The sequence below is a fragment of the Hyperolius riggenbachi genome, chromosome 3, assembly GCF_040937935.1.
Source record: "Hyperolius riggenbachi isolate aHypRig1 chromosome 3, aHypRig1.pri, whole genome shotgun sequence".
NCBI lineage: Eukaryota > Metazoa > Chordata > Amphibia > Anura > Hyperoliidae > Hyperolius > Hyperolius riggenbachi.
In genome coordinates this window covers 469,115,800-469,130,521 of record NC_090648.1, presented here as the reverse complement: position 1 = coordinate 469,130,521, position 14,722 = coordinate 469,115,800, and the positions used below count along the sequence as shown (strand labels likewise).

At 46.5% G+C, this 14,722-nt stretch overlaps 1 protein-coding gene across 4 annotated transcripts in view; it reads left to right on the top strand.

Annotated features, from left to right (window-relative positions):
• The window catches only part of SOX5 (SRY-box transcription factor 5), a 369,889-nt gene that overhangs the window by 67,171 nt on the left and 287,996 nt on the right, over positions 1-14,722 (top strand). For 3 of the 4 annotated variants that reach the window (XM_068277989.1, XM_068277987.1, XM_068277988.1), the window contains exon 3: positions 13,959-14,190. The exons of the other annotated variant lie outside the window; for it this stretch is intronic. In XM_068277989.1, coding sequence (XP_068134090.1) covers positions 13,959-14,190 — 232 coding nt within the window. The remainder of the gene's footprint in view (positions 1-13,958; positions 14,191-14,722) is intronic. 4 annotated transcript variants of the gene reach the window in all.

Sequence of the window (14,722 nt, the reverse complement as noted above, 5' to 3'; positions counted from 1 at the left end):
TGTCCTTTATTAAAACAGCACCTGATAATTTGGGCACCTTGTATTCTCCATAGTACAGTGATCTGCAAACTTGGCTCTCCAGCTGTTAAGGAGCTACAAGTCCCACAATGCATTGCAGGAGTCTGACAGCCACAGTCATGATTCATAAAGGCAACTGCATTTTGGGACTTGTAGTTCCTTGACAGCTGGGGAGCCAAATTTGCAGATCGCTGCCGTAGTAGAATATCAGTGGTATTGCCAATATTTTACTATTTTCTTCACTAACCTAATTATCACACTGAGATAGTATGGCTGACAGCTCCTCTACCAACCTATAGTCAATATCTCTTTTGTCAACTGGGGCCTACCTGTATTTCACTTGCTGACTGACCCAGATACGTTTATTTAGCACAAGAGCTACTAAACAACTGTAGTCCAATCCATTGGTGCCCTCTTTTGTCTGTAAAATATCTGTACAGCAGCATGAAGTATGTCGGCGGGATATAAATAATAATTGCACGCATTTATGATGGCAGCCATATTTTACTATCCAGTCCGTGTTCCTAGCCTCGCAATGCAGCAGAGATATTGTTGTCTGGGACAGGCCCCTGAGGACTTTGGTGAGGAAACACAAAAGTTTAAGATTGGCCGCTAGACACACAAAACGAGAGATTAGATGCAGAGAGCCTTGTTGTTATGTAAAAATCTCTTTAAAGTTGAGCCATGCTAAAGATTAGTACAGCTTTGTTTTAAAGTACACTCCCAGCCTACTTTTGTCAGATGTATTGCTTTCTATTGGCACGATTTGTTACCACTGTAAAAAACAAAACAAGAAAAAAACAGTTTCAAATACATTAGTTCACATACAAATGAGAAGAGCTGCTTATATCCATCCTAGAGTATGATGCAGAAGGGTATAAATAACTTTTGTACTACAGGTGCCTGTTACAGTAACAGTAAAGTTTTTTTAAAGTGAACCTGAGGTGAGAGTAATGGGGAGGTTGCCATATTTATTTCCATTTAAGCGATACCAGTTGCCCGGCTCTCATGCTGATCATCTGCCTCTAACAATTTCAGCCATAGACCCTGAACAAGCATGCAGCAGATCAGGTGTTTCTGGCAATATTGTCAGAACTGACAAGATTAGCTGTATGCTTCTTTCTGGTGTTGTTCAAATACTACTGCAGCCAAATAGTTCAGCAGGACTGCTAGGCAACTGGTATTGTTTAAAAGGAAACAAATATGTCAGCCTCCATATCACGCTCACCTCGGGTTCACTTTAATAGAGGGACAACTGAGGCAGCACGGTGGCGTAGTGGTTAGCGCCTATTCCTTGCAGTCCTGTGTCACCGGTTTTGTGTTGGCCAATAAAGAGGTGGGGGGGGGGGGGGGGGTGGAGAGTTGCTATTGGCACTAGGAGGGGGTGGGTTCAAGTCAGAATGATTGCATAGTAAAGTGTCAGTAATGTAAGTTACCAATATTTTTTTTTTTTTTACTATTGACGCCACTCGCTGTCCAGCCAGTAACACATACTCATAAAGGTGCCTATTAACAGTACAATTTTTTCATCAGACGCAATCTTGTGATGCGCTTTAAATGATCGGAATTAATCGGAAGGCAATTATCGATTGTTCCCATTAAAAGAACGATTTAAGTAGGTTTTACATTCCAATTCGATCATAAAATTCAACTTTTGGATCGATAATTTTCCCTTTTCCAGACCAAAGAATTGTATTGCATCGATTTGCGCCACAAACTGTGCCGCTTTCTATACAATTCAATCATAAACAGTACATTGAAAGAATGAATCTGAAGGAAAAATTGTACCGTTAATGGCACCTTAACAGAAACTGCAGATCCGGTCTGCCCCTCCTCTCTGGCCCCAGTCGGAAACAGGAAGCAGCTTGCAGAGATCACTAATCAGACCAGACTGATGATCACAGATTTCAGCAGAACATAACATTCATTCAGGAATGGGCAGTAGTGGGGAAGCAAGGGGGTGTGAAGGCACAGGGAAGAGGCATGGGGAAGCTTGCAGCGATCAGGCCAGATTGAAGATCACAGATTTCAGCAGAACATTCACTCAGGAATAGGCAGTAGTGGGGAAGCTGGAGCTCAGTAGTTGGCTAGGAATAAAAATAAAACCATGGCTGTGTGCTTTGAAACTGATTTATTTTACATCAGTTAATCAGGGAACTTTTTACACAGATATAACAAGCTCTGCCACTGAGGCCTGGCAGGACTAGGAAAACATCTGTGCCGAGAGCGAGGCTGTAAAGTTGAGGTTATGAAAAGAAGGAAGAAACTGCTACAAGATGTGACTGAAGGGTGGCAGAATTGAATTTCTTTCCAGAGTCAGATGCTCTGTATACAATATAAAAGTTGCTGCTGTTTCTGGTTAATCGGGCAAATCACTATAGCTGAGGCCGGCAGTGCAGAGATTACTCCACTCTCATCTGTGCTCTCCTACAGCTAGGCTGCATTGGGGGCATAGTAGATAGCACTCTCACCTTGCAGTGCTAGGTTACATCCCAGCCAGGGCACTATCTGCACAGAGTTTGTATGTTCTCCCCCTGTCTGTGTGGGTTTCCTCCGAGCACTCTGGTTTCGTCTCACATTCCAAAAATATACAGATAGTTAATTGGCTTCCCCTTAATTGGTCCTAGATTACTATTGACATACGACTATGGCAGGGATCAGATTTCAGCCCCTGTGAGCGACACTTAAAGGGAACCTAAAACTGAGAGGGATATGGATGTTTACCTTTAAACAATACCAGTTGCTTGGCAGTCCTGCTGATCTCTTTGGCTGCAGTAGTGGCTGAATAACACACCTGAAACAAGCATGCAGCTAATCCAGTCTGACTTCAGTCAGAGCACCTGATGTGCATGCTTGTTCAGGGGCTGTGACTTGAAAGTATTAGAGACACAGGATCAGCAGGAGAGTTGGGCAACTGGTATTATTTTAAAAGGAAAAATCCATATCCTTCTCAGTTTATTTATTTAGCAGTGATGCACTGGGAGACATCTCAAGCTCACTCCAACCTGACTTATCGCAAATTCTTTCTGTTTTAAGAAAGCAAACTTTTGTTTTTCTTCTCAGTTTAGGTTCCCTTTAAGTGACAAGACAATATATACTGTACAGCACTGCAGATGATGTCAGCGCTATATAAACACTAAATAATAATATTACAAGCTGTCACTGTTCTCATTATAAAGTTATTCTTTCAGTTCTGCCATGATCTATAGATATAGGGCAATGTTCCTGTGCACATTAAACATCCAGCCCTTTTACATGGCATGCTTTCTGATACAACTTTCGCAACACGTGCGTTTGGGACGACTCTCTGAATCCGAAGGCACTATGATTGTGACGGTAATCTTTGTGTGGCTTTTCAACCAATGTAATTTGATTTTCCCGCAAACACAGTGCGTGTTGCATTTTTTTATTATGAGCAGATTATTATTATTATTTAGACTTTATATAGCGCCAACATCTTCCACAGCGCTGTACAGAGTATATTGTCTTGTCACTTGACTGTCCCTCAGAGGGGCTCACAGTCTTATCCCCACCATTGTCATATGTCTATGTATGTATAGTGTAGTGTATGTAACGTAGTTTAGGGTCAATTTTGGGAGAAGCCAATGAACTTATCTTTGTTTTTGGAATGTGGGAGGAAACCAGAGTGCCCAGAGGAAACCCACGCAGACAACATACAAACTCCATGCAGATAGTGCCCTGGCTGGGATTCAAACCAGGGACCCAGCACTGCAAGGCGAGAGCGCCAACCACTACGCCACCATGCTGCCCAGATAAACAGATTAAAAAGCGCAAACACATTCACACTGTGAAAATGACCTTCCACACTAAATTCACACACCCAAAAAAAACCACATGCAATCATGATCAGGATTTTCGATAGGGTGCTTGTTAATGATGCAATATTTTCCTTAGGTGCAACTATTCAACTGGACTTCGAGTGAAAGCACCACTAAGGGCCCGTTTCCACTGGAGCGGAAACCGCTTCAAATCCGCAGTGTTTCCCCGCAGGCAAATCGCGCAGGGAAACTCTGCCATAGGAAACTATGGCGCCGCCGGCTGAATCGCTTACCCTAGCGATTCGGCCGACACTGCCCACAGTTTTCGCGCGGAATGCTGCGAATCCCATAGCCATGCATAGCACGGCTTCTGGGATTCGCCTCCATTCCCGCACACCCGGAAGTGCCGCCGCGCGTCTCGCTGATGCGTGCGGCACAAGTGGAAACGGGCCCTGAAAGCTGCCAAATTCTTTTCTGCTTGGTAATAGAAAAGCATTTAGCATCTGCTAATTAAGCCACGTCTGCTGCTGCCCCCTGAAACTGGGCCTTAAAGGGAACCAGAGATAATCTAAGGAAAAGCTGTTATACATACCTGGGGCTTCCTCCAGCCCCATACGTGCTGATCGATCCCACGCCGCCATCCTCCACTGTCCGCATCTATGAGAAACGGCTCCCGTCGTTGACGTCATCGGAGCCAGGCTACGCAGGAGAAGTGCGCCCTCTACGTATCTCTCCAGCGGCTGCTGCAGAGATACGTAAAGAGCGCACTTCTACGCTAGACTGGCTCCGACTGACGGAACAGTGGGGAGCCGGTTATCATAGATGCGGACAGTGGAGGATGGCGGCGTGGGATCGATCAGCACGTATGGGGCTGGGGGAAGCCCCAGGTATGTATAACAGCTTTAGGAGATTATCTCTGGTTCTCTTTAAAGGGACTCCGAGCACCTCTTATGGGTATGCCTTTAAAGAGACACTGAAGCGAGAAAAAAAATTATGATATGATTTGTATGTGTAGTACAGCTAAGAAATAAAACCTTAGGAGCAGAGACATACGTCTAATTGTTTCCAGTACATTAAAAGTTAAACTCCAGTTGTTATCTCTATGCAAAAAAGCCATTAAGCTCTACTACTTTCAAAGTCGCAGAGAGGGCTATCTTCTGAAGTTTATTATCTCAGCTGTCAGTGAAGAATTTTCGTTTTCTCTGCCAGAGTACAGGTCAATGGTTCACAAGACTGCGCTGAAAAAATCATTTAGAATGCTGAGTAGTGTGTAAACTGCAAATATTAAAGAATGATGCAATGTTATAAAACACACTATATAACTGAAAATAAAAATATGAGAGTATTTTCTTTGCTGCTAATATTCTAGTAATTATCCGTACTACACAACCAATTCCTTATATCATATTTTTTTTTTTTCGCTTCAGTGTCTCTTTAAGCCAGACAATTTCCAACAAATTCGTGCTATGACCTCTCTGGAGGAGCCTCTTGCAATGGCCATGCGTGTCACTTCCTCTTCCTGCTTCATTCAGTGATGCACTTCTCTAACAGAGAAGACAGGGGTGGCCCGGAAGTTATGACATAGCCAAGATGGCAGGCGCGATTTTTAAATCGAATGAAAACTATTTGGTGTAGAACGACAATTCAGGCATCGAATGAAAGAGGAGAGCACAAGCTACAGAAAGGCATGCATCTTTAAGTACTTTGCAGTACTTGTCAGAGGCTTAAAGGCATGCCCATGAGAGGTGCTCTGAGTTCCTTTAATAGCACATTTGGTGGGTGGGGCTGCTGCTGCAGGGGGGCAGTGCTCAGACTGAGCTGTCTAAAAAGGTCACAGCCTTTAGCACTGTAAGACTGTTCTATAGGAAGTTGCTGCCAAAGGGTCGTCTGACCAAGTACTTGGAAAAGTAATTCATTAGATATCAGCTGATCAAGGAACTTCTATATCATACATGTCAAACTCTGTCCAGTGGGCCAAATCTCTCCCTCAGAGCCATTAAATTTGGCACCCAAGTGGTTTCCCCACTTTGCAATATGTTTGGCCCACTCTAGACCACCAGGGAAGCTATACTGGGGATGAAGCCCTAGAGCACCAGGAAAGCCATTTGGGGGAGGTAGGGGCAGAGCACTAAACACTAGGAAACTGCATAGGGAAGGGTGGGGGCCACTAGACACCAGGGAACTGTATAGGGGAGGTAGGAGGACCACTAGACACCAGGGAACTGTATAGCGGAGGGAGGAGGAACACTAGACACCGGGGAACTGTTTAGGGTTTGGAGTGGAGCCATTAGATGCCAGGGGACTTTATAAGGGAGGAAGGTGGCCAGTATACATTGAGGTTGGCCCTTGACGAGGTCCCAGTGTTCAATTTCGGCCCACTTTGTATTTGAGTTTGACACCCCTGGTCTAGCCGCAGGAAACGAGCTCTGCCACTGAGTCCCGTACAGGAATACCACGTGTGTGTCTACCGTATATTTTTACATGATTCGAGTCTGCTATGCTAGTCAGGCTGCATTACCCCAAGCCTGGCTGATATATATGCTGTGTAGCAAAAAGTATCCATTGCACGTTGGTTGGTTTCATGTTGGCCTAGACGGCTTATTGCACTTGTCCTGACAGGGGACTCTGGTTAGGCAACAAGTAAAAGGGAGGAGAGACAATTGTTCATTGCAGGCTGCCGTTTTACAAGACACGTGAAAAAGTCATCTACTTAGAAGAATGTAACCCAGAAAACACTGGTCATTAGTTGGCAACTGGTCAGGTGGTAAAACATCCCTCAGTCGGTAAGGCGGTGTTAGGATTTTGACAGTTTTAACCTTTGGGCCAGATTGTTAGACCATTATCTTGCACAGTTGATGGGCCATGTGGAAAGATGATTATGTTCTGTTTAGAAGCATCTTGTATTGTAGTCCTGACTGAATCTTCTCACCTTGGTGGAGAGGTGTCTTGTTATTATGGAGAAGCCCTACAAACATTTAGAGGGTGAGTCAGAGTAACTCCTATTCTCACCTCTCCCGCTTTAATCCTTGCCAGCTGGGCTAACGCTCACTCTGTCCCCTTGCAGCAAGCTACTCATGCCTGGCTCTTAAAGTTTATACAGCTGTCCTTCCCTTGGAGAACATCTCAAATTGCCGCCAAAATGACAGAAAGAGGCTTTGTGTGAGGTGATGAGGCAGCTTGCACCTCCTCGGCTGTCTGCGAAGATTGTGCCACCATGGTGTGAAGTCAGTCAGGGCGAGAGTTCTGTGTGCTGCGGTCAAATCACTAAGATTGGCCAAATAACTACAGTGTTTTTCTTCTTGCTCTTTTTCCCGGCAAAATTTCACCTAACTTTTTACTTGGCAGCTCAGGTTTCTTCTTCTTTTTTTTTTCTTTTTTTTTCTTTTTTTTTTTTTATCAGATTGGACATAACATAGATTCCCATCAGAATCATATTTATTTCGCCAAGTACAACGGGGGGTTGTACCCGGAATTATTTTTGGCTCAACAGGGTCGGAGATGGTACAAACACATACATGCAAACCAACACATTCAATCAGGTACAGTAATACAAGTAAGCAATATACCTATATATACATACAGCACTTAATCTAGTGAGGGACGCGTGGGGAAATGTGGAGTGCTATGTGAGGGGAGCAGCCTGCCGTCTAACCGGCGGCGCTCGCTCAGCTCCACAGCAGTCCCAGATCCCCGCAGTGTGTCCTGGAAGAGAGTGTAAAGAGAAAGAGAGAGAGAGAGAAAGAAAGAGAGAAGGGATATCTACAGAGAGAGTATAGAAGAAAAAGAGCCAAGGCAGGGAGAGAGACAGAGGGTCCTTTTTGGGCTACAAGTTACAGTCAGTCCGAGTAGTGTCCATCCCTGTGGGAAATCGCCAGGTGGGCCGCGGATCTTCACGGCTGGGTGGTGGTGCTGGCTAATCGCTAATCTTCAGGGCTGGGTCGGTGGTGGGTGTTGCAGGCTGACATGGTTCGCAGCAGTGGCAGGGGTAGACCCTGGGTGGCCGAGCAGGCTGGGGGCTGCGGCTGGTGGAGACTGTGGCTGGGGAAGAGCCTCTCTGGAGCTCAGCCTGAGGTTCTCTTCCACAGGGGAGGCCCAGCAGGAAGCAGGGGTGTTCAGGACTCCTGTACATGTGGAGTGTCCCACATGCTCCAGGCTGGCATCTTGGGCTCCCAGGCCCCATCGCAGTGGCCCACGTGGTGGAGGGGGATCCTGTAGCCACCTCAATCCAGGGCTATACAGGATTGCTGCACTCTCACAGCAGACGGAGCAGCACTGTGGGTGGCCCTGCCGGACGGTAGGGGATACTGTGTGGCCTTCTGCAGGCAGCGATACCTGAGGGGCAAGTCAGCTGGGCAGACCCGCACAGTGTGTGCCGGGAGCCAGCAGAGGATGGTGCCCACTTGCCTTGTATCCGGGTCCGCAGCGGTGGTCGGCAGCTTACATGGTGTAAGGGAGCTGCAGGGCCATGGAGGGATCCACATGGGAGGCGATGCCGGTGGTCTGGCAGCAGCGGCGGCAGAACGAAGTTCCGCCCCGCTCCCTCATGTCTGTTGCGAAGCCCTCTGTGCACTCTACGATGGCGAGGAAAACAGCTGGTGTTCTTGCTGGCCCGCAGACCGCGACCCGATGGCCGCGGAGAGCTAGACCAGCATCCCCATGTCCTCCGCATCCCGCCTCAGCAGAAAGAGGAGCTCGGAGGTGAGCAGAGTGAGAGCTCACATTACTTGCTTTTCCTGCTCGATCAACCACTCAGTTCAATCATTTTATTGGATTGGGGGAGAATTGAATATGTTCCATTCTACTGGATCAATGGAAATTGGCCGTTATCAATTTACTTAATCAGGCTACATGGAAAATTTTGGTTCGTGGAGCAATCAGCTAATATTCACTTGATTTTGTTCGACACAGAATTGATTTTTGGCGTCAGGGCAAGGAGGCACAACATCGTTCAGCTCGGTTAGTGAAGGTGCTAGTGCAGGGAAATCTCACTATTGTGGGAGGGGAGAATGTGCATATTAGCGCAGGGAAATCTCTCTATTGTGGGAGGCGAGAAGGTGCATGCTAGTGCAGGGTAATCTCACTATTGTGGGAAGAGAGAAGGTGCATGCTAGTGCAGGGTAATCTCACTGTTGTGGGAGGGGAGATGGTGCATGGTAGCGCAGGGTAATCTCACTATTGTGGGAGGGGAGAAGGTGCATGTTAGTGCAGGGTAATTTCACTATTGTGGGAGGGGAGAAGGTGCATGCTAGCGCAGGGTAATTTCACTATTGTGGGAGGGGAGAAGGTGCATGCTAGCGCAGGGTAATCTCACTATTGTGGGAGGGGAGAAGGTGCATGCTAGTGCATGGTAATCTCACTATTGTGGGAGGGGAGAAGGTGCATGCTAGTGCAGGGTAATCTCACTATTGTGGGAGGGGAGAAGGTGCATGCTAGTGCAGGGTAATCTCACTATTGTGGGAGGGGAGAAGGCGCATACTAGTGCAGGGTAATCTCACTATTGTGGGAAGGGAGAAGGTGCATGTTAGTGCAGGAAAATCTCACTATTGTGGGAGGGGAGAAGGTGCATGTTAGTGCAGGAAAATCTCACTATTGTGGGAGGGGACAAGTTGCAAGCTAGTGCAGGGAATACTCACCATTGTGGGAGGGGAGAAGGTGCAAGCTAGTGCAGGGAATACTCACCAATGTGGGAGAAGAGAAGGCTCAAATTAGTGCAGGGAACTTTCACCAGTGTGGGAGGGGAGAAGGTGCAAGCTAGTGCAGCGAACTTTCCCCAGTGTGGGAGCGGAGAAGGTGCAAGCTTATGCAGGAAATGTTCACCATTGTGGGAGGGGAGAAGTTGCAAGCTAGTGGAGGGAACGTTCACCAGTGTGGGAGGGGAGAAAGTGCAAGCTAGTGCAGGGAAAACTCACCATTGTGGGAGGGGAGAAGGCTCAAATTAGTGCAGGGAACTTTCACCATTGTGGGAGGGGAGAAGTTGCAAGCTAGTGCAGGGAACTTTCACCAGTGTGGGAGGAGAGAGAAGGTGCAAGCTAGTGCAGGGAACTTTCACCAGTGTGGGAGGGGAGAAGGTGCAAGCTAGTGCAGGGAACTTTCACCAGTGTGGGAGGGGAGAAGGTGCAAGCTAGTGCAGGGAATGTTCACCAGTGTGGGAGGGGAGAAGGTGCAAGCTAGTGCAGGGAACTTTCCCCAGTGTGGGAGGGGAGAAGGTGCAAGCTAGTGCAGGGAATGTTCACCAGTGTGGGAGGGGAGAAGGTGCAAGCTAGTGCAGGGAACTTTCCCCAGTGTGGGAGGGGAGAAGGTGCAAGCTAGTGCAGGGAATGTTCACCAGTGTGGGAGGGGAGAAGGTGCAAGCTAGTGCAGGGAACTTTCCCCAGTGTGGGAGGGGAGAAGGTGCAAGCTAGTGCAGGGAATGTTCACCAGTGTGGGAGGGGAGAAGGTGCAAGCTAGTGCAGGGAACTTTCCCCAGTGTGGGAGGGGAGAAGGTGCAAGCTAGTGCAGGGAACTTTTACCAGTGTGGGAGGGGGGAAGGTGCAAGCTAGTGCTGGGAATGTTCACCAGTGTGGGAGGGGAGAAGGTGCAAGCTAGTGCAGGGAATGTTCACCAGTGTGGGAGGGGAGAAGGTGCAAGCTAGTGCAGGGTACTTTCCCCAGTGTGGGAGGGGAGAAGGTGCAAGCTAGTGCAGGGAATGTTCACCAGTGTGGGAGGGGAGAAGGTGCAAGCTAGTGCAGGGAAACCTTACCATTGTGGGAGTGGAGACGGCTCAAATAAGTGCAGGGAACTTTCACCAGTGTGAGAGGGGTGAACATTTAAACTAGTTTTAGAGAAATGTCACCATTGTGGGAGGAGCGAGGACAGAAATTTATAGTAAGGAAATATTTTCCTTATGAGAACAGAGAAGACACATTACTGTATGAAAGCCTCACCATTGTTGTTGGGGAGGAGACACAAATTACTGTTAGGAAATCTCACTATTGTTGTTGGGGAGGAGACCCAAATCACTGCATTGAAGTCTCGCATTATGATAGCAGAGGCGGCACATAACTGTATGAAAATCTTACTATTGTGCATGGAGGAGACACTCCTATTACTGCGGGGAAGTGTCACCTTATATAGAATGGATCAGAGATGTTACTATTATATGGAGCTGGCTATTAAAGCGGACCTGAACTCAGAACTTCCTCTCTGCTCTAAAAGATAAGCAACAGCCTAATAACCTTAAAAGAAAAACATTTCTTTGTTACAGCTGATACAAATCCTGCAATAAATCTGCAATGTGTCTACTTCCTGCTTTTATGGAAGCAGGCATAGGGTTAACTTCTGGTGTTAACAAATTAGCAGCTCTGTCATGGCAGTCAGCTGACATAGCTAAGAGATCAAATAACAACTTGTGATTAGTCACAGATGAGGGGGAATTAGACAGGCTAAACTCTCTAAATACATACACAGTGGATTTCTCTATGCTTTCCTTCTGCCCTGTGCAAGAGTTCAGGTCCACTTTAATGCTTAGTAAACTACATTTGCTTTATGTTAACCTCTTGCTCTCTGGCATAGATTATCTGTTCCGCGATCTGCTAATCTTCTTAATGAAGTGCAGGCAGATCGCTCCCCATCGCTGTCAGGTTACGAGATGCGGTTATAAATCCGTAATCCTCTTAGAGCTGGAGATAGAAGCTAAACAGTGACCGCCATGTTTGGGGCTTATTCTGCGAGGCGCCACGATTCAGAGACCGTTACTTGAGATCCCCGATACTTCCGTCTGTACTTTATAGCAGTCATATTTTGCTTTTTCATTATTGTAACACTTACACATATTTAAACTGAAACCTGAAATCTAAACCTATTAAGGGGTTACTCTGCACCACAAAAGAAATATGACAGTTTTAGGTGGAATATCCAAGCAGCTCAGGGTGACCCAAAACCACTAGGAAAGTATAGGGGGCTCAAAGAGACCCAAAAAGCCCTCCTACTAAAAAGCAATGCTTGGTGTGATTTGCCTTCTTAAAACAGAAGGTATTTTCAATAATTCAGATTCAAGTGTGTAACTGTGGTTACCCACAATGCACCACTACTGAATGTGCAAATTAACTCTTTAAGCCTGGAGTCACCCTTGGGTTTTAGTACCTCTTGGGGATTAGGGTTGTTATGTAGCCTCCATCATTGTTCCTGGATTTCTTCCCAATCACCTTAAGCTGGGGGCACACTTGTCTGCTCAGGAAACCTTGACGTTTCTGCTGTGAGCCTTCGGCTCCCTGCACACTGCATGCGATTCCGATTTTTAGTCGTTTTTTACATCAGATTCCGATTTTTAATCGTTACTGCATGCTGCGTTTTTTTCCTCCGTTTTTCTGTTGATTGCATTCAGAGAAAATCGGAATTGCAAATCTGAATCACATGCAGTGTGCAGGGAGCCTACTGTGTTTTTTTTTTCCTGCATTTGTGTTTTATGTGCGTTCTCTGTGCACTTTACACTTCTAATAAATAGTCATATTCAAATAGTTAAAAATTCATAATCAAATAATGTATTTCCTTTTTTTTCTTTCCCTTTCTTTCTTTTTTTCCCAAAACGCATCAAAAACTCATGAGAATTGCATGTGTTTGTGATTGCTCATTGGATAGCATTGTATGTGAATCACATGTGATTTGCATACAATATGCTGAACTATTTTAAAAGGCATAAAAAAATCGCCCTGTGAATCGCGCAGCAATGCGATTGTTTGTGTGGCTGGGTTTTGTGCTATGTGGCTCAACGCATGCAATTCTACTAAGTGTGCTCCCTGCCTTGGGGTTGTGAATGGTCTTGCTTAATTTTAACCGCTTCTGGACCACGGTAATTGAAATCTACGCCCTGTTTGGGGCATCTTATCCCTGCTAGGGTGTAGATTTCCTATGATTGGCTCACAGTGATCACAGGGTCATGAGCCAATGAAATCTGCTCCTGACCTGCTCATGGAGCTGTGCTATGAGCCCCCCCCCCCCCTTTTTTTAAACTGAGAATTCTCTGGTCCTTAAAGTAAACCGGAGAAGTATTAAAGTAAAGATTTGATACTTACCCGGGGCTTCCTCCCGCCTCATCTGAGTCCCTCGCCATCCTCCCGCGGTCTGCCGTTCAGCTGCAATCAGCCCCGCTAATTGGCTCATTCGTGTTATTTGGTAATTTCTACGCATGCATGGACCTCCCGCGCATGCGCAGAAGACCCAGATTGGACCTGACTGAGCCAGTTACCGGTGCTGATCGCGGCTGAGCGGCAGACCGCGGGAGGATGGCGAGGGACTCAGATGAGCTTTTGGGGCGGGTGGAAGCCCTGGGTAAATATCAAATATTTACTTTAATAAGTCTCTGGTTTACTTTGGGGGGTGGGGAAGGGGGTCTGGCCTAGGAATTTAGGATTACAAAGATTTAATCATTGGAGTACTCAAGACATAAAAGGAACCATTAGGGGGTTTATCTGTCCAGTCTCCGCTAGGCGTGATCAAGGGTTAATGCGGTGGACGGTGGTGCTTCTATAGTTACCTCTATGATCACATTAACCCATACTCTCACCTCATGGATTTTCTGTCCTGTAGAACTACAAGGTTCGGCATGCTCTTCTGCACTTTGCTGGGACTTCTACTTCCCAGCAGCTTGAGTTTCACAGACTTCTATCCGCCTGCGAGCACTTCGCAGCCTCACGGAGTCCCACTGTTGTGGTTTTCCAAGCTGCCCTGCTACTGCGTCCAATAAGAGATTTTTTTATATCTGTTTATAATAAATGCAATTTCTAAACTACGGTTTTGGGCCTTTCTTTTCCTTTCCCCTCTTTGTCCCTTCGCTAGCCTAACCCAGATTCACAGGCATTGTAAGAGAATAGCGCTCCCCCCAGGGCAGGCCTCCAGCGGATAATGTTTTATAGGTGAAATTTCTCATTTCAGGAGCCAGGAGGAATGTGCTATTAGTTGATTATTCTACTAACAAACAGGCAGTGTTCTGTCGCTACCTGCCTGGCCATTGTTCCTCGCTGTGTACTCTTCGCGGTGGTATTTGGACAGATTCCTGCTCGTTTCACGCACAAAAAGCCATTGCTGTTACAATGGACTCTAACGACACAATGACGGCATTAAGGATTTATGCGGAGCTTTTTTTTTTTTTTTTTTCATTATTTTCTCCGCTTTTGTTCCTTCCAGGATGTCTTCCAAGAGACCGGCCTCTCCGTATGGGGATGTAGATGGAGAGGTAGCCATGGTGACGAGCCGGCAGAAAATGGAAGAAGAGGAGAATGGTGCCCTGCCAGCCTTTCACCTCCCCTTGCACGCCAGTTTCCCCAGCAAGCATCACGTCGAGGAGTTTCAGGCGGTATCCTTGCTGACACAAGATGCCTGTGGCCACAGGAGCCCCACGTACCAACACAACACAATGGTAGGTGGCCGTCCCGTGGCCAACGGTTTTATTCCGGCAGACCTGCTTTTTTTTTTCACTGTTGACCAAAGTATTGTCATGTCTTCCACCAAACAAGAACATGAGTATCGTGGTCTAAACTGGAGATGCATTAAAAGCAGAACTCTACTTCAAACTTTCCTTTTAGTCTTGCGTAAGGTGGGCAAGAGAGGGATTTTCTTTTTTTGGATATTTATTGCTTGTTCTGTCCATACTGTGGAGAGTCTTACCTAATCCTAGTGATGATCAGGCCGGCAAGACATGAAGGAAAAGATCCCAAACGGCCATTGGCTCATAAAAACAAACATTTGATAGAAATTCTAACTTTTCTTCACACACTTTATTAGAATTTTGTAGGGTTTCTTCTCACATTGTGTAGATCCTGATGCCTTGTTGACTATCTAAGAAGGCCTCTTTCCATCAATGGCCAGACAGAACTGTGTGTGTTCCTTAGTTGGGTGCAACAAGTGCATTTGATTGGCCTACGATTAAGGCCTTGTCCACACTTTCACGT